Source organism: Pollicipes pollicipes, unplaced genomic scaffold (genome assembly GCF_011947565.3).
Source record: "Pollicipes pollicipes isolate AB1234 unplaced genomic scaffold, Ppol_2.1 Scaffold_4881;HRSCAF=5763_pilon_pilon_pilon, whole genome shotgun sequence".
NCBI lineage: Eukaryota > Metazoa > Arthropoda > Thecostraca > Pollicipedomorpha > Pollicipedidae > Pollicipes > Pollicipes pollicipes.
Window position 1 is genome coordinate 27270724 of NW_023596576.1, and position 19677 is coordinate 27290400.

At 55.1% G+C, this 19677-nt stretch overlaps 1 protein-coding gene across 3 annotated transcripts in view; it reads right to left on the minus strand.

Moving 5' to 3' along the window:
• LOC119101422 (peptidylglycine alpha-hydroxylating monooxygenase) overlaps window positions 1–18014 on the minus strand; it is a 36554-nt gene extending 18540 nt beyond the window's left edge. For all 3 annotated transcript variants that reach the window (XM_037224756.1, XM_037224755.1, XM_037224757.1), the window contains exons 1-8: window positions 17906–18014; window positions 11701–11758; window positions 8882–9039; window positions 6487–6619; window positions 6050–6101; window positions 3774–3919; window positions 2829–2968; window positions 2417–2466 (exon numbers count right to left, since the gene is read on the minus strand). In XM_037224756.1, the coding sequence (XP_037080651.1) occupies window positions 2417–2466; window positions 2829–2968; window positions 3774–3919; window positions 6050–6101; window positions 6487–6619; window positions 8882–9039; window positions 11701–11758; window positions 17906–18013 (845 nt within the window). In that variant the 5' untranslated portion in view covers window position 18014. The remainder of the gene's footprint in view (window positions 1–2416; window positions 2467–2828; window positions 2969–3773; window positions 3920–6049; window positions 6102–6486; window positions 6620–8881; window positions 9040–11700; window positions 11759–17905) is intronic.
• Window positions 18015–19677: the final 1663 nt, after the last annotated feature.

Sequence of the window (19677 nt, forward strand, 5' to 3'; positions counted from 1 at the left end):
TTGAAAGCTTGTTCCGACCGAGCCATTCAGATAGCATAGATTCCATGCAGTGAATTGAAAGCGCAAAGCACTCTGACATGAAGGCAGTGAATGTGTGGTATAGCGTGGCCTTAAAATGTTCAGATGCTAGATAGCTTCTTGGAAAGCGCAATTTGAACGTTCCTTTTTATCTGAGTTCTCCTTTTGCAGGCGGGCGGTTTTTTACGGGGCAGATTTCGGGATTCTGCCGCGATACAAAGCTACAAATTCAATCGAGGATTCGGACGCGCCATCGAAGTTTATTTCCAAGACAATTCGATGTCTGCGCAGATGAAGTAAGAATCCACCCCGGAACTGAAGGCTGATTCGATCCGGCTGGAACTGATCGCCTTGCAGTTTCTCGTGAGTTGGCCACGTTCGAGCTGACCAGGCGGCCCTTGAGTCGACTCAAATATCAATTTAACTATCATATATACTGATACAGGACATATATGCATGGTCGGACGCGCGGCTTTGCATGCACTGTGTTCAAATTAAACAGCGTATTGCGGCTTTATGAAAACCATGAATTGGATCATTTTCTACGTTGATTTTGTCACAATCGACTTCATCGGGATTGACCCCGTAATCGTGCCTGCCTTTCTACTAGAGTCGGTATCAAAGCGGACTCCAAGTTAGGCTGAGCTGTTTGCAGTGACAGATGGAATTAACCCCCTGCGTTGTGAGCGAGTCGGCATCGGCCCGCTGAAACGGCATGGAACACAAGCTTGCGAGGACAAGCGAGCATGTATGACATCGCCGAGAGACATAGGCATGAAGATGGTCTGTATCAGCTGAGCGTATATGTGGGTAGACAGGGCTGTAAGAACACACGACACCAACTGACTTTCTTTCGGTTTCCAATTTTCCCACTGGATGACTTCAGCGACCCACCTGGGCTGCAAACGTGTTCTAAGAAAGACACTTGTTCCATGGCTTCCCATGAAACCCCGTAGCATCCATGGTAAAATGTCTATTTGGCCAGCTGTCCCTTCCTTCCTCCCCCTGTTTGGGCTTTCCGCCGTATTGTCAGAACAGTACCACTGGGTAACAGCCGTTGTACAACGCTTGGAGCCCAGTTAAGTCAACGGCCGATCGGGACATGGTGGCTGAGAACGGCGACCCAAAACCTAGTCCAGCCACGTCATCTGCCTCGGACAAACCGCTTACTGAGAACCCGTTCCAATTCCCTGCGCATGACTTTCAAAAAACTTGCTGTGGCCGGCTTTCCAATGCCTCGCGCATTTCGTTTTGCCTGATCGGATGCGGTGTAAAACCAGCAAAAAGACCCCGCAGGAGACACCTCCGGGACACGAGGCGCCTACATGTACAACGTGATGGGTTTAGATCGGAGACTCGCCGAAGGACGTCTACACGCAGCCCAGCAAGCAGCTCCGGGGAGCGAGGCCGAGAACGCACCTTATTGCCAAATGATGGCTTAAACGACCCATAAAAATGGCGCGACGCAATTCAGTGGCCTGGCCGACGTGGCGCCAAGTCGCAGGGGGGGGGGGGGCATACTACGAGCAAGCCGAGCGAGTCGGCCTTCTGCCGCGTTCGGACGCCACCTACAGCACAGAGAGACGTGCTTTCTGCCACGCGCCGGACCCGCATATGTACCATTGGCGTCTGCCGTAGCGTTGCCGTGGCTTGCCCTGAGCCTGTCTTATTAAGAACTCCGCCCGTGGAGGGTGCCGTGCGGGAGGCCTCATTTGAAGCAGTCTGGCTATTGAATCCCATGAGGAGAGCGTCTGTTGCTACCTGCGGGTGCAGCTGTGTGACGAGAGAAAGTTGCAAACTGCTTGCGGATGCTGCGAATCGAGGGCAGCAGCAGACCGCAGCAAGCTCAGTGAAGACAAGTGCAGCATGCAGGACACCGCGCGTGAGTACCATCACCCCATCACCCTGAGCCCGCGGGCACGTCTAGCATGCAGGACATCGCGCGTGGGCACCATTACCCTGAGCCCACGGGCACGTCTAGCATGCTGCTGGTGTTTGTTTTGAGCCATAGCAAATGGAATGGAATGGTTCAAATGTATGCCCACTCCTCATTCATCGAAGTGTCCGGCATGCAACGAGCAAGGCACTGATTCATGAGGCGGACACAACACATTAAAGCAAGCCAACGAACAAAACAATCACACAAAGTTGGCCACAACTGGGAGGTTAACCACGGTGCATGGTTTACACGAAGGGCAAACGTACAACACCAAACCATTCATAAGTAGCAGATTTTCTACACAGAAGTGCAGCCCTGTCAAGCAAGACCAGTGCAACACAGTGAACAGAACACAAGCTTGGGCGTGCCCACCACCAGCCCGGTGCGGCACGCCCGTCCCAGGCGCCCACCCCGGAGACGTTACAACCCCTCTCCCACCGCAGCGGGCGCGGCTCTTACCCGACTCTTGTGATCCTGGAGCGGTAGTTGTTCATCGTGCATCGCGCAGCCTGCCAAGCACGCTTAGGTCAGCCGGGCATGTCGACGCGCCGCGAGCACCGAGCTTATCTCCAGGGCCTACCGACCCCTGGCCGAGCGTCGGACTGACCGACGACAGCGCGCCGCCTGCGCCAGCGGGCGGTATGCCGGGTGGGCGGCGTCAGAAATAGGTCTTGAGGCACCTTTGGAAGCGGTTTGGCAGCTCTGCCACGATGTTCGCCTTGCATGTAGTTCGCCCATTAAGGCCTAGGTTGACGGGTGTGTAGCCTTGCATGCAGTTCGCCCATTAAGGCCTAGGTTGACGGGTGTGTTTCATATGAACGTCTGCATGTGAACATCGCGAGGTACACTTGGAGACAGCTGGTGAGCGTACCACGATGTCGCCCTTGGTGAGTGTGATGTCATCCAGCACCGGGTAGAACATCTGAGGCAGCTGTGGGTTCATCTTGCCGATCAGCGTCCACTGATAGCCGCCGTCCTTCGGCTGCACCTTCCAGCCGGAGACCACCTCGCCTGGGGAGAGCCGGCACCGGTGACGACAGTGTGCCCTGCGGACCGCCTGCGCGCCTCGGCCGGCAGCCCAGCCAGAGACCACCTCGCCTGGGGAGAGCCGGCACCGGTGACGTCAGTGTGCCCTGCGGACCGCCTGCGCGCCTCGGCCGGCACCCCAGCCAGAGACCACCTCGCCCGGGAAGAGCCGGCACCGGTGACGACAGTGTGCTCTGCGGACCGCCTGCGCGCCTCGGCCGACACCTTCCGATGCCTCGTGGCTGCTTAGTCTGGCATTACTGATTGCGATACCTGCAGGATGGTCTGGAGCTGGTCCGGCCGTTGTTGGAGCAGCAATGAGCTAAGCGTTTGTCTTTGGAATTTGAATCAATGTAGATGACCCATACAGTTTGTTTGTCGTACCGGTGGTGTTCTGTCATCGGTGTTGGTCCAGAGTGACATACAACACGCCAAGGGTATTCACATCCTCGCGACAGGGAGAAAGCTCTTCCTCGGATGATGGCTTCGTGGGTCGCACAAAGGAAGACAAAAACGTCGGACCTGAATGCGTGAGTTTTGGTTGATAGCTTAACCAGAGCGTGGGTGTGAGTCCGTCAGCTGACCCAGCGTGTGGGCGTGGGTCCGGTAAGCGTGGGTGAGTTCGTCAGCTGACCCAGTGTGTGGGCGTGGGTTTGGTAGCTTAACCAGAGCGTGGGTGTGAGTTCGTCAGCTGACCCAGTGTGTGGGCGTGGGTTCGGTAGCTTAACTAGAGCGTGGGTGTGAGTCCGTCATCCGACCCCAGTGTGTGGGTATGGGTTCGGCAGCTTACCCAGTGCGTGGGTGTGGGTTCGGAATGCGAACGGGTGGATGACCTTATCCTCCTCTACGTCGCACGCCGTCTCCATGTAGTCGACTGTGTTGGGGAAGATGAAGCCGCCAGTACCGAGCAGCAGAACGCCTGCCGCCTTCGGCTGCCTGTAAATAAGCCACCAACTTAGTAAACGGTCTGCATATTGTGCAAAACGAACTAGTCGAACTGTGTTAAGCCGACTTTCTCTAAAGGCCTGGCAATGTGCCGGACTCGAAGCAGGCCAGTGTGCGGAGCTTGATGTAAATCAGCACTGTTTACAGGGCGGTAGAGGCAGGACACGAGGCTAACTTGCCAGCATGTCGGTGGAGTTTCGGGCCACGCCGTCAATATCGTATGTGCCGCCTGAGTATGTAAGGACACACACGTGTGCAGAGAACTGGCTGCTGGAAGGAAATGGGAGATGCTACGTGTGTCTAGGTGACGGCATACACACGTGATCGGACCTTCAACACACTGTAGCAGCCATTATTTCTGCAGCGGCCTCGGCGTCCAGTAGCAGCTCTCTCTCTCTCTCTCTCTCTCTCTCTCTCTCTCTCTCTCTCTCTCTCTCTCTCTCTCTCTCTCTCTCTCTCTCTCTCTCTCTCTCTCTCTCTCTCTCTCTCTCTCTCTCTCTCTCTCTCTCTCTCTCTCTCCTCTCTCTCTCTCTCTCTCTCTCTCTCTCTCTCTCTCTCTCTCTCTCTCTCTCTCTCTCTCTCTCTCTCTCTCTCTCTCTCTCTCTCTCTCTCTCTCTCTCTCTCTCTCTCTCTCTCTCTCTCTCTCTCTCTCCTCTCTGCGGCCCGCGGGTCCTTCCCGCGGACCTGCCAAGGTGTGCCAACAACTCTCCAGCACCCTACGCGTTCCGAGGACCTCCGAAACTGGCCATGCTAACGCCGGGAGGACCTCGGTCCCCATGCATCCAAAAAGGCGCCACAGCAAGCGACCCGGCAGGCCACACGGACTTGTGTCGCGCATGGAGTCGTGACACTCTCGACACTGCACTGGCTCAACGGGTTCTGGTCACTCAGTTTGTCGTGTTTACATCCTTGAATGATTCCAGGCTTTTGATGGGTCCAAATCAAGAAAAGACAGAGGATAGAGAGAACAGGCTTTCAATCCAAAGAAACAGCTCATCATGCAAAAATCAGCATAGTGGCGCGCGTTTAGCGCGGCTGATCACCTCAGAGCAAACCGTTAATTGGATTAGCCTTGAAGCGCGACACGTCTCTAGTATTCTCCATGACGGTTGACAGGCTGTTAAACAACTTCGCAGGCTCAGGGCTCAGCCAAGTCCTCACGATGTTCGCTCCCCGCTTACCACTGCACATGCATTTTGGAGCCGGACCAGCTACTCGCATACAGAAAACACGTGGCCTTTTTGCACATGCTTGTTCTGTACGCATTGCGCACTGTCTAAGGAGCTGCTCACAGCACGGTCATGGGCGTAACGTAACGTAACACAAACTTTTCACACGCGTGGGATGGGAGCTGCTCGCCAGTCCAATCTGCTTGCCATGCCCGGTGGGATGAGTGACAAAGCGCAGTTATGATTTGCTTCGCTTCATGTCGCTTACACGCGGGGGCCCCGACGTAGTACTGGATAAGCGCACCATCTCGTCGCATTCTTGCGCAGCGGTTAATGCCCACACATCACATAAGCATGCAGCCACCATCGGCTAGCGTCATGCGAAGGCGCCGTAACGGTGACCGGCATCCTGTGATAGGAACTGAGTGGGTGAAGAGGCGACATGCCCGGGATAATGACACGGCACTTTCACACAGTGAAAACGCTGGCGAGTCTGCAGTCGCGTGCGGTCGAGAGGAAAGTTCATGGCGAGGGCAAAAACGGTCCTCCACGAGACCCTGAGGGCCATGGACCCGTGCTTTTCTCGGCTCGGTTGACAGTGAGCCAGCGCAACACCGCCGCTCAACACTCGCCACTGCGAAATACAAGCCTTCTACCAAACCAGAACGGAAGCCATCAACGGTAGCAAATGCAGCACAGCATCACGGCTTCACGTCGGGCGACCAGATTTCTCAGTTTATCATATGCGGGATGACAGCAAGATTATTCAATCGTTGCAGCTATTGGGATGCTTCTAGTGTTTGACAACGCGGAACATGCATGCAACACGCCTCTGGCACGCTGCCCTCGATCGCTGGAGAAAATAGCTCATGGTAGGCCGCAGCTCACTGCTGCGCTTGAGAAACTCTGACTTCCGCACTTTAATGAGCTGCAGGAAACAAATGATACTCACGGTGTCTCGGTGTACGTGAGGAAGACTCCCGAATCATCCTTTGTTTTCCCGTCTGGAAACAGCGGACAGAGTGTTTTCGGTGAGCGTCAATCCAGGATCTACATGTTTCAAACGGCTGTGCTCCACGCTTCCTGCATTTATAATTTACAAGCGCTTCTGCATGCGCAGTCCATTCCATGTATCATCGTGGTGACCGTGCACAACAGCAAACAGCCCGGGCTAAATCTCTCCCCCGAATCTCTAATATCTCCGAGTGAAACTGTGAGTGTAAAATGACCTGGAAACGTGGCAGCCTGCGTCAGTGGACAGTGCAGGTCATGCATTTTGTCCACGTGACGGGACTTCTCATACGGCCTGGTACCACCTGGTGTCTGGTGCCTGGTGCCCTCGACATCACCTAGAGCCCAGCATGGTACGGTTCCCGTGTCGGAAGTGACCTTTGAAGGGTGAGACGTCGGCGTAGTGGACCTGCAGCGTCAGGTACTTCAGGCCGGTGCTCTTGCCGACGTGGAAGGCCACGCCCTTTGGAAGAATCAGCTTCGGCGCGTTCTTTGCCCAGGCATAGATCACCTGCGTATAGCCACAAAAGCTGCAGATGTACATCTTGACCATTAGCATGAAAAAGAAACATACATGTACAAATGTCGCTGCATAGCGAAATGGGTTCTTGGAATTAGCACGCGCGGGGTTAGCACCCGCAGGAATTGACAGCCTCCCTGCATCCCGATTTATAATTGTAGGGTTTGAGGCAAGGGGTTTGGGGGCGGTAAATCAGGTCGGGAGTAGCGTTTCCGCGCGGCCGCACGCTCATTCTTGGTCATTCCGCGCTCTATTCGCTCTCCACCTCCCCCGCAGAACTGCTCCATCATGACTTAGTATGCACCGTACACCAGTCACCGCATCCATTGATTTGTGGTTGATCATGCTATTCGGCACTTATCCCGAGCAGTGCAGTAAATCTGATGGTACGTCTAGAGAGCGGATCTAATCGCAGCGTCGCCCGGCGCTGTACAAAGTCACCATTGGTATCCAGTTACCACTACGTGCATCCCCGTCGCCCGTCATTTAATGTCCGGTTATTTACAGACCGTTACCGCAGTAAAAAAGTAGGCATGCTCACTTTCGGGGTGAATGCCATGAGGGCTTGCCAAACGAGACGAACCAAGCTCACTGCGCGCATATATGTGCGATCTCCAAGGACAACATTGCGAGTTGTTTTTGCCATATTTGATAGTCACTGCCAAATACGTGCCGCTCTGTCCAAATGATGAGCAGTCTTATGCTCTGAGTGGTATCTTCTCAAAACGTGAGCAAAAACTGCCATTTACGCCTCAGAAGTGCGCTATTTCCTCTGAATCGGTCAATGCGTCTAACTAACTCGATTTGGCCACGGTGTCATTTACATGTGTCACCTTTACGACGACGGTAGACATCGACCATGCAGTTGACGCGAATATCAATGCTGGCTGCTTCAAAGCCTGCATATGGCCGATACTGATCCCATCCTTGCAATATGGATCTTTGAAATACAATGACGTCCACGATCACCAGCAAGTCTTCCAAGTGGAGTGTAATGCATGTAAAGCATGTAACGTATGTAATGCGTGTAAAGATCAGTGATCTTCAAGGGTGCGTAATGTTATGAATTTAAGTTATCGAGCCAAAGTATTCAACAAGCACAGCACGCCTTCGGCAGCAGCTTGTTCATTATATGTAGCGCCCTGATCCTCTACAGCGACCCTGCCGGACAGAGGCGGGCCCTGATCCTCTACGCCAGCATGATCGGCCAGAGACGGATCCTGGTCCTCCACGCCAGCATCGCCGGCCAGAGACGGGTCTTGATCCTCTACAGCGGCACGGCCGGCCAGAGGCGGGTCCTGACCCTCTACAGCGGCACGGCCGGCCAGAGGCGGGCCCTGATCCTCTACAGCGGCACGGCCGGCCAGAGGCGGGCCCTGATCCTCTACAGCGGCACGGCCGGCCAGAGGCGGGTCCTGACCCTCTACAGCGGCACGGCCGGCCAGAGGCGGGTCCTGATCCTCTACAGCGGCACGGCCGGCCAGAGGCGGGTCCTGACCCTCTACAGCGGCACGGCCGACCAGAGGCGGGTCCTGACCCTCTACAGCGGCACGGCCGGCCAGAGGCGGGTCCTGATCCTCTACAGCGGCACGGCCGGCCAGAGGCGGGTCCTGACCCTCTACAGCGGCACGGCCGGCCAGAGGCGGGTCCTGATCCTCTACAGCGGCACGGCCGGCCAGAAGCGGGCCCTGATCCTCTACGCCAACACGGCCGGCCAGAAGTGGACCGGGAGGCCGCAGGGTGGCGTCAGCGCGTGCAGCGGTTAGCAGGACCGTGGCCTGCAGCTCGCGGTAATTGGGGCAGCCGGGCCCGGAGGTGCGGCAGGTACTTAAGCCTAACGCTCTGCGGCCGCCCGCCGCGGAGCATCCGGGTCACGGCGGGGAACTATCCCAGCGCTCGGTGGGGACTTTGTGTGTTATCTTCTGCACTAGGATAATGATACACGTAAAAATCGTGAAAGCGCAACCTTGTTTGCAGTGGATCCGTGCTCTTGGAATACAATAAAGCTGGGTGAGTGGCCACTGACTCCTACTGTTTTGGGACCTAGAGCTGCTGACCCCGACTGACCTGTGACCGATATCCACTGACCCCGGCTGACCTGTGACCGATAGATACTGACCCCGACTGACCTGTGACCGACAGCCGCTGACCCCGACTGACCTGGGACCGATAGGCGCTGACCTCGACTGACCTGTGACCGACAGCCGCTGACCCTGACTGACCTGTGACCGAGAGCCACTGATCCCAGCTGACCTGTGAGGCACCGCGGCAGATGGGACCCGACTTCTTGCTGGGGTCGTTGACGGCCATGTCCCCGCAGCTCCAGACAGCGTCATCAGTGCCCGGCCGCTCGCAGCCGTACAGGAGCATATGGTGCGCAGTGTTCTGGGTGGCATTCGGCTCGAAGCCCACTGCAGCAGACCGGGGCCGCCGTTTTTAACCATCGGCCGACGCCACGCTGTCATTGGGAAGTTGGCTATGACGCAAAATAGGCACGTTATTGGATCATAAATCGATGCTGACGGGTTCCTGGGAAACACGGCGACGTCCGCCATCGCAGGGAGCTGCTCCCTGTGATGCTCCCCCAGCGGCGTGCCGCACGCCTCTGAGGACGTGCTCCGGAAAAAGCGGGGCAGCGGGAAACGTGTAAAGCCGGAAAGGTGGAGTTGGGGCGTATGCCATTACAGGCGGGACCGGGAGCCAAATGCGGTCATAGCGTCAGAGAGGGAAAATACGTTGCATGTGGAGGCTGTGGAGAGAACGACATTCAGTGATGTGCGAGGTGTACACCAGGTCTGTGTGTCCAGGACACACTAGGATAGGCGGGTTTGCGGAGCACAATGGCCATCATAAATGCATTATTTACCGCTTTGTGGTCGCGAGAGCACTGGCTGCGACTAAATACATGCAAACTGCATTTGAACGTGTGCAACGTCGAGCTGTCGTGGCGTGCAGTCAAAGGATTTAGCCAAAGCGAGATCATGCTGCTTAAAACGTTTGCTCACGCGCGAACATCCGCCACAAAGCTTTTGAACGCCGACCTATGCGGACGTGGTCCACTTTATCTATATGAACACCCAGGTACGCTCAACATTTTGCGAGCCGCTCACTCGCTCTCTCGCTGTCTCGACCACCACGCGCCGCAAACATGACATTTCGCCGCAAGCGGCAGAAACATCAGCGACCCTGATGCCTTCTATCGAACTGTCGACAAAAATACAGCGCCTCGACGCAGCCGCATGTGAGCCACCGACCATCGACCGCCACGTGAACGATACGGAGTCCCCTCACGCCTCTTCCCCTGGATGCTGCCGCTGAATACCAATCGCTCGCACCGTTATCACAGCGGCCCGTTCGTCACCGTTGGCGGGGCTTTGAATGGGAGCGTCGTCACAGTAGCAGGGCCAGGGTACAGTCTGACCTTCCCACCAGGTCGCCAGGTGCAGGCTCACGCGAACTCGCGCCATGATAATGAGAGAGAGAGAGAGAGAGAGAGAGAGAGAGAGAGAGAGAGAGAGGAGAGAGGAGGAGAGAGAGAGAGAGAGAGAGAGAGAGGAGAGAGAGATGAGAGAGAGAGAGGAGAGAGAGAGAGAGAGAGAGAGAAAGAGAGAGAGAGAGATATATATATGTATATATATATATATATATATATATATATATATATATATATATATATGTATATATATATATATGTATATATCTATATATATATATATCATATATATATCATATCATATCTATATATATATATATATATATATATATATATATATATATATATATATATATCTATCTATCTATCTAGGTCGTCTATCCTCCTCCTATCGTCGACGTCCTCGTCTATCGTATATATATATATATATATATATATATGTATATATATATATATATATATATATATATATATATATATATATGATAGACGAACGCAAATTGCCAGAAGTACGATGCACCTATGATTGCACTTACATTCGCACCGCAACAGCAACAAATAGTGATCAGTCACAAGTCAGTTTCGGTGTTGATGTTGATTTTATGATCAGATGTCAACGGTCCGAAGTGAAATATCTTATAAGAATTCACGACTGATTCGAGTTTGGTGAAGAGGCTGCGGCATATTCTACAGCATCGCCATGACCTGAAACGGCAGCCCAGCATCGCTGATCTGTCGTGACTGTTCCTCGGCGCAGGTGTCCGATGGGCCGACAGCGGCGGCACGGCTGGGGTGGACTCAGCGATCTTGCGCAGGCGAAACCCCCAGAGGCGTGACCGAGGGGTGAGCGCGTCACTGCTCCGTGGTCTGTCGTCACCCAGCCGTGACGGAGGAAACTGCCGCGTGCTCAGAGTAAACAGCGGCCAGGTCAACGCCGTTAACAGCGGGCTGTGCACAGCGCGTTCCCGCCAAACACGACAGCAAACAGGTGGTATTTGGCGCCAACGCTTTCCACGGCGTCAGCGGTCGGACACTCGCCGCGCCGGCTGACCGAGGCGTCTGGCCGCTCTGCTCTCCCGGAAGGTCCGCCAACTGCCCGACCACGCGACGGGGCGGACGCCGCGCTGATGGCGGTCAGATTGGGCCCCGGTGCGGACGACCCGACCCGGGAGGCGCGCACCGACAGACCGCTTGGTGTGTGCTTGTGCGGGAGCGGCGGCGACGAACGCGGTGGTCAGGTCATCACCCGTGGAATTGGTACGACTTTAGTCCTGCACGGCTTTTTGGAATTAAATGAAATGCTTTCTTGCTGCTGATCAGAGGTCTTCAGGAACAGCTTCAGCGGTGTATCTCTTAGGGGAGTTCAATGCAGTCTGTAGAAAGACGAGGTGAAAGCACTCATTGTCGTGTCTGAAAAACTCGCTTTGTCCTGCTGTTTTTCAAAAACACTGATGTGTTTTCTTGAATACACCTGTCACCTTCAAGAAGTATGTTATGTAAATGCCCGCGAAGGCGACCCGCGCCTATTGAAACTAAAGTGACCCTGTCCATGCCCCGACAGCGAGTACCAAGAGAAAGGGATTCCAGTGGCATCACGTAACGACTCGCCATTGTAGCGATGCATCTGTTCAAATCTTACCGATATACTGGTCCTTGTCATCCAAAAGTCTGACGGACGTGCAGAAGTAGGTTTCCGGCTGTGAAAGACAAAGGCCATGTCAGTTTCGGCCGAAGCTCGTGCTGTGACCCCCAAACGTTGCTCACAGGGGTCCGGCCTACCATTACTTGACACCGAACGGTGACCCGAACAGGACATGCCCTGCCGTTGACACGAATGATTGGCTAATCCGCTCAAGGCATCCCCTGTTTGTGTACGCCGTCAGCCGAGGACGAAGGCAGGACCAGCCGGTCGGCGTCCATGGCAGGTTGAGCCAGAACCAGTTTCGCCCGGTCCAGCTGGGCCACCGCTGGCTACGGCGCCGTCCCGCTGATGATTTGGGCCACTCTCCCAGAGCCGCCTGCCTTTTACCCGACGTCTCGCCGGCCGGGCGGACGCCCACAGGACGGTGCTTCCGGTAGCGTGACGGGCCGCTCTCACCGTCCGTGCCAGGGGTACAGTGGGCCGTCACAGAGTACGGTGCTCCCGGTGGCGGGATGGGCAGCTCTCACCGTCCATGCCAGGGGTACAGTGGGCCGTCACAGAGTACGGTGCTCCCGGTAGCGGGATGGGCAGCTCTCACCGTCCATGCCAGGGGTAAAGCGGGCCGTCACAGAGTACGGTGCTCCCGGTAGCGGGATGGGCAGCTCTCACCGTCCGTGCCAGGGGTACATCGGGCCGTCACAGAGTACGGTGCTCCCGGTAGCGGGATGGGCAGCTCTCACCGTCCATGCCAGGGGTAAAGCGGGCCGTCACAGAGTACGGTGCTCCCGGTAGCGGGATGGGCAGCTCTCACCGTCCATGCCAGGGTAAAGCGGGCCGTCACAGAGTACGGTGCTCCCGGTAGCGGGATGGGCAGCTCTCACCGTCCATGCCAGGGGTACAGTGGGCCGTCACAGAGTACGGTGCTCCCGGTAGCGGGATGGGCAGCTCTCACCGTCCATGCCAGGGGTAAAGCGGGCCGTCACAGAGTACGGTGCTCCCGGTAGCGGGATGGGCAGCTCTCACCGTCCATGCCAGGGGTACAGTGGGCCGTCACAGAGTACGGTGCTCCCGGTAGCGGGATGGGCAGCTCTCACCGTCCATGCCAGGGGTACAGTGGGCCGTCACAGAGTACGGTGCTCCCGGTAGCGGGATGGGCAGCTCTCACCGTCCATGCCAGGGGTACAGCGGGCCGTCACAGAGTACGGTGCTCCCGGTAGCGGGATGGGCAGCTCTCACCGTCCATGCCAGGGGTACAGCGGGCCGTCACAGAGTACGGTGCTCCCGGTAGCGGGATGGGCAGCTCTCACCGTCCATGCCAGGGGTAAAGTGGGCCGTCACAGAGTACGGTGCTCCCGGTAGCGGGATGGGCAGCTCTCACCGTCCATGCCAGGGGTACAGTGGGCCGTCACAGAGTACGGTGCTCCCGGTAGCGGGATGGGCAGCTCTCACCTTCCGTGCCAGGGGTACAGCGGGCCGTCACAGAGTACGGTGCTCCCGGTAGCGGGATGGGCAGCTCTCACCGTCCGCGCCAGGGGTAAAGCGCGGCCCGCATGCCTGTTCAGGTGCCTTACAACCCACCGCGCGCACTTACCCACTGCTAACCACCACAGAACCGTGTTAACATGGAATCCGCCAAGTTTTCTATATAGCGAACCGTCATCCCAGCGCCAACTTCTCAACCTTGCTGCACGCTGAGTACGTATTTACGGTGCATCACTTATCCTCGCACTTGATTTTTACAGCAATAATAAAGTAGTAAGGTACGTGGACTACAACGCTTACTTGGACTACTGACAACACTTGAAGTTCCTTTGTGTACAAGCCCACTGATAGGTCATGGGCGTTTGCCAATAGAGAGGACACAAGTCGGTGGTGCTTTCATATGCCACACCCCGAGCCAGAAGTTTTCTTCGATGATACAAGTGTGCGCAATGCACATAAATGTGGCGATATGGCGTGAAACGGACGAAAAGGAATTTTTGGCGCATCATAAAACGTCTGACGTACTGCCCAGCTTCTCATGGGAACGCAGTTTTCCCCACTTTATGAACGACTCAGTACTTGACCCGAATACAACACGTGGCGGACGGGCGCGAGGGCGTCCAGGCTGGCATCCCGTACGCCGTGCCGTGCGGGCGCGCGGCCGCTTCGTGCCGGCCGGCGGCGGCAGTGGCTGAATCACCGGTCGCAGGTGGCGCCCCACACGTTTCGTAATAGACACCGGGTGCGTCGATGCACACTGATTACCGGCAACCTAGCCAGCTTTTCGCAAACTGCCATTTCGAGGTCGTTTGAAAAGAAAGAACCCGACTGTCTACGAGCAGAGCTCGCTCTAAGTTGGCGCACGTGCGATTTGTAGAAAAGTTTGGGCTGGGCGTCACAGCGCTCCTGAGCGGCACCTGCGCTGAGATTGCATCCCGTTCATGGCTCCCGAGTTAGTGGCAAGAGACCTGTAACCACACATGGCCACCTTTAGAAAACAGTCCAGTACGTTCAAGACTTATGCCTCGAATGACTTCTTATGCGATTCTTTACATAGATTAGGAGGTATGGATTTGTGGCGCACAGACTAAACAAAACTCCCCTCATGTTTTTCCCTTACCGCCTACATTAATATTTTTGGTCCATCTTTCTCCGAGCTGTCAGAGATTGTTTCCTTCAGCTGTGCTCACGCTGTTGCGCCGCCTATCTCGCCGGTCACTTGTTTCGTGATGTTTTTTTTGTGTTTTAGTTTCGCCTGCATTTCTCGGTGATGGTCCCGCCTCTAGAGCCCTCTTATCTCGGTAAGCTTTCCCTCTGATCGAAAGTTGGCCTGGCGGTGACTGCGCCAATTGGAAACGAATGAGTGTGCTAGACGACAATGGGACGATGACGGCAGTCGAGTGTTGGTGTTCATGGATCGCGGCTGCCCAGGCGCGGTCGTGACCGGCCGTGCTCGGCGTCATTGATTCTCTCTTTCTCCACCCGCATTTTCTCTTATCCCGAGTGCCGCGATATCGAATAAATCGGGCCAGTTCGCGGGCAGAGGCACGTCGTCTAGGAGCGATACGACACGAGCGACACGACACGGAGACTGCAGCGCCCACGCGGGATACGCCCCGCGGGAAGGCCATGGGGGAGGGTCACGAGGATGGGAGAAACGGGAGGCATGGTGATCTGGGGAACATTGTAGACGTGGAAGGCAGGGAGACATTTGAACCGGTTAGGGGATGGAGACGTGAAAGGCATGGGGATTATATTTGGCGGGGGGGGGGGGGGGGAAGAAAATGCAGCGAGGACGCCGGTGCAGGCTGGCGTCAGGTCTGTGGCGACGGCCGCGGAGCTCCGGATGAGGGGGATGGCTGCGGACGCGGGCGGACGCACTGCTCCGTCCGGGCCGCGGACGAGAGGGAACCACCTCTGCCAGATGGTCGGCCTAGGACGGCTGGCTTGTCTCCATCGGCCAATGTTACGCTCCGGGACCTCCATCGGCCAATGTCACGCTCCAGGACGGGTGTCGTCATGTACGGCGGACGGCTGCGTCCGTTACGAACTCCCTCCGAAATCACTGAGGCTGCTGTAAGTAGCACAGCATGATAAGCAGTCTGCTTGTCTAACTCACAACCATCGTGCACAACATGTCAGCATGACTCTGTTTAAATTATTGGTCATCCTTTCCAGCGCAATGAAATGTAGACGAGTATAGTGGAAAGATGGACAGAAAACGATAGGGTAATTAAGACACTCGGTTGAATTGCTACAAATGCTTCGAAATGCGTGTTGTGTGTGAAGAACTTGTCATAAATTGTTGGCCTCTTACGGATAATGGATCAATTTATCACTAGACATTTGCAGACATTCACTTTCCCATTGGGATATGGGAGCCGGCTACCACATACAACGTACGACTGCCATATAACGGTACCTCGACACCATCATCACTGCATCCGGCTGCCACATGATAGACCCCGACCGTCATATGATGGTACCTGGACACCATTAAGACTGCGTCTGGCTGCCATATGATAAACATCGACTGTCATATGATGGTACCTAGACGTCATTACCATTGCATCCAGCTGTCCTATCACGGAACTCGACTGCTAAGGGATGGTACCTAGACGTCGTTATAACTGCATCCGGCTGTTACATGACAGAAATCGACTACCACATGACGGTACCTAGGCGCCATTATAACTGCATCCAGCCGTCGTATGACAGAACTCAACTGTCATATGACGGTACCTGGACGCCATTGTTATTGCGTCTGGCTGCCATATAATAAACATCGACTGCCATATGACGGTACCTAGACCTCATTATAACTGCATCCAGCTGCCGTATGACAGAACTCGACTGTCATATGACGATATCTAGACGCTATTATAACTGCATCCGTCTGTCATATGATAGAACTCGACTGTCATATGACGGTACCTTGACGCTATTATAGCTGCATCCAGATGTCATATGACAGAACTCGACTGCCATATGACGATACCTAGATGCCAATATAACTGCATCCAGTTGTCATATGACAGGCCCCAACTGTCATCACTTTGCTCCCAGCTAACGACGACCGAAGTTCGGCCCCCGCCTACTCGACATCCACGGCACAGGCGCGCTGGTGTTAGGTTCGGTTTCTGCCCCCATTCCGAAGGCAATCTAGCCTCTAGTGCTACAGTCGCTGGAAACTGACGCGAGTAATTGGTGACTGGGTGGCTGCAGAAACCGGTCCCAGGCTCTTAAAGCCAATGCACTCATGAGGTTGACTGGGCACTCTCCGTTCAGAGGGCTCACTTCGCTCCTTCGCTCCTCTCATTCCCCGTAAGCCGGTGTAGCGTTAGTGCAGTGGCATCAACTGCGATAGCAGCTGGTACCGTCGTTTTCGACGTGGAGCCGCACCAGTGATATCAACTGCGATAGCAGCTGGTACCGTCGTTCCCGACTTGGAGCCGCACCAAGGGAATCAGCTATAACAGAAGGAAACAATATTTGGCCAAAAAGTTATTTCGCCAAAGCTGGTGATCTGGATCTAAGATTAAAGGCATATGAATACCTCATTAGGACCGAGTGACCGGGCGACGGACGGGCGACGGGTGAAGATTAAGGGCAAATGAATATCCCATTGAGAACGGTGACATAAGCTGGCAGCTCCACATTCCAGAGCCGCCTAACGCTTGTTGTGCCAGAATTCTAGTCCCTCTGAATTATATATATTGGCCTCCTGGGGCAGGCCAGCTCCAAACGCCCTAGTTCTCCTGCCATCTTCATCTCCCACAACCGCCCAAAATTTGCTCTCCATCTCTTCACACCAAGCCGCATATATGTAAGCGCTTAAACATGTGTTGCTCAGCTTGTGCTGACATGACGTTTAAGGACCAGGGACAACCCAAAAATTATCAAGCCTTACATTTGTTTAAACGCATAGAAAATTCCGATTTAAAAAAGCAGATTTAATCTACAAAAAACTGAAACGACTGAAATTTGACCAGTTTCTCGCCTAGCTTTAGCCTTAACGATTTGGGCTAAATCACTGTGGCACAGTTAGAGTGCCTAGACCGCATACAGGAATGAATGTAGCAAAGGCATAAAGAATATACGACCAACCCGTGGTGCTCATCTCCCATTGGGCGGTGTTAAGACCAAACGCGCTGCAAAAATATTCAGCGTAAAGAGACTCTGTTCTACTCTTGACAAAAAGTTACATATCAATTTGACAGGAGCGAACGCAACGACCTGATGCGTCTTTTGTTCCTAAGTGTTTTTGATGGGCTCAGCTCATTTGAATTTCAGGCTTGAAACGACGCCCAGCCTCCAGCAATTAATGCCTCAAAGGTACGTCTGACCTTTAAAGTGCATCTGCACGGTGCACACCCAGCAATCAACAACCCCTTGACCTGGGCAAAATGAGCTTCAAATGCTCTCACCCGATAAACAGCATTATCGGCAACCACCTGACCCTCGTGACGCGCATGAAATGCGGGCATATGGTTGGCTCTGAAACAGTTTCCTTGACGTATATGGCGTTACCGGGACATGTTTCAGCCCTTGCAAGCCTGTGATGATGGTGCCCACGAAACAATTTGAGTCAAATTTAGCACCTACATTGCCTAACTGACATACGATCCGTGTGACTCTGTGCCGAGGCTCGAACCGAGGAGTTGCCCCCCCCCCTTTCCCCCTCGCCGGTGGCGCCGGCGCTGGTGGCGCGTAACCTCACCTTGGGCGGCACCACCTGTGGCATCAGCAGCGAGAACTGGCCCGTCTCCAGCGCCAGCCCCAGCCAGGGCAGCAGGAGCAGCAGCGACCCAGTCCGGACGGCAGCCATGCTGGGCGATCAATAGCTGCCGCCGCGGACGGCGCCGGCCGCCGCCGCTTGGCCGTGACGTCACACATCCAGCGTCGGTGACGTCACACCCCCGGTGGAGGACGGCTTTCGGGCGAAAGTGGGACTCGAACTCGCGCTCCAACGCGGTCCTTTGGCCGAGGCGTGGTGCCGCCTCACGGTGGCTGCGCATCGCGGTCACGAGAGACCGTATTGGACAACACTGGAGTGGGCAGGGCATGGCAGGAGGTGGCGCGTGCTCCCCAGACCAACAGCGTCACGGTCACGCTCGAAACTCTGAGGAATGGTAACCACAGGCAAACACGCGCTGTAACGTGCTTGAAACGGTGGCGTGTGTATGTCATGGCCCTAGCCGGCTTCGGTGGTTTGGCCACTGTCGCCAGATTAGGAGCGCGACCGCCGACGATGCCACTCCTGCTGCGCATGAGGGAAGGGAAGTGGGTGGTGGCTACTCCTGATGCACGGGATGAAAGTGAAGTGGGTGGTGGCCACTCCTGATGCACAGGAGGGGAGGGGAAGTGGGTGGTGGCTACTCCTGGTTCACGGGATGGAAGTGAAGTGGGTAGTGGCTTCTCCTGATGCACGGGATGAAAGGGAAGTGGGTGGTGGCTACTCCTGATGCACGGGATGAAAGGGAAGTGGGTGGTGGCTACTTCTGATGCACGGGATGGAAGGGAAGTGGGTGGTGGCTACTCCTGATGCGCAGGGGGGGGGGGGGGGAAGAGAGGTGTGCGGTGCCTACCACTGATGCACAGGAGGAAAGAACGGTGGACGGTGGCTCTTGACGTGCTCTACCTCTTTGACCCCGGCAAATTCAAGCATCTCCCCGTGCTAGATCCGTAAGGTTGAATCAGGCCGGGGTGAATGCTCGTTTTTGCTGCCTCAGCGTCGCAAAGTAACGCTACAGTGACAGCTTTACGGAACGATTGAGACCATGTGTGTCCGGAGTTTCGTCATCGGCTGGTGTGTCATTATGCACATCAGCTTTAGCCCGCTAACTCCCCGACCGGCGGTAGGTGATCTAGCGTCCTGCGAAGGACTGAATGATGGTTAGTTTTCAGCCATCTAGGCGTCACAGGCCGACAATCCGAACTTTTCCTCCGAATCGCTGGTATTCGAACCAGTGTCTTCTGAGTGCGAGCCGGGTGCTCTGCCACCTGAGCTGTCCTTTCCGGTTAGCTCAGTTGGTAGAGCACTGGATTCACATTCGGAAGACCCCGGTTGTGATATTGAAATTTAAATTACTCTTACATTTTCTCGGACGCATACCAGCCACTTACGCCCATGGTAAAACGACATGTTACAGCAACTTAATGCAAATTCATGATCTTATCCCATACGTTTGTGACCCTGAATTACCTTAAAAAGTCATGGGCATTCATGATGTTTGTCATGTAATAAAACAAATAACGTACCTGCAAAACACGACTGTAAGGTGTTAGAGAACACCTATGTGCTAGCCAGTGAATGCTTGCGTAGTTTGGCGAGCGCCACTTAGAGCGCTCGCGTTCCCCTCCTGTTGCCCCAGGCGCCCCGTCCGAGGGACGCGGTCGCGGAGGCCAAGACAGGAGGCGATGACAAGGAGAAGATCCTGAGAGCTGCCGACGTGAGGACGGACTGTGACGAGTGTCTGTGACCAGTGTCAA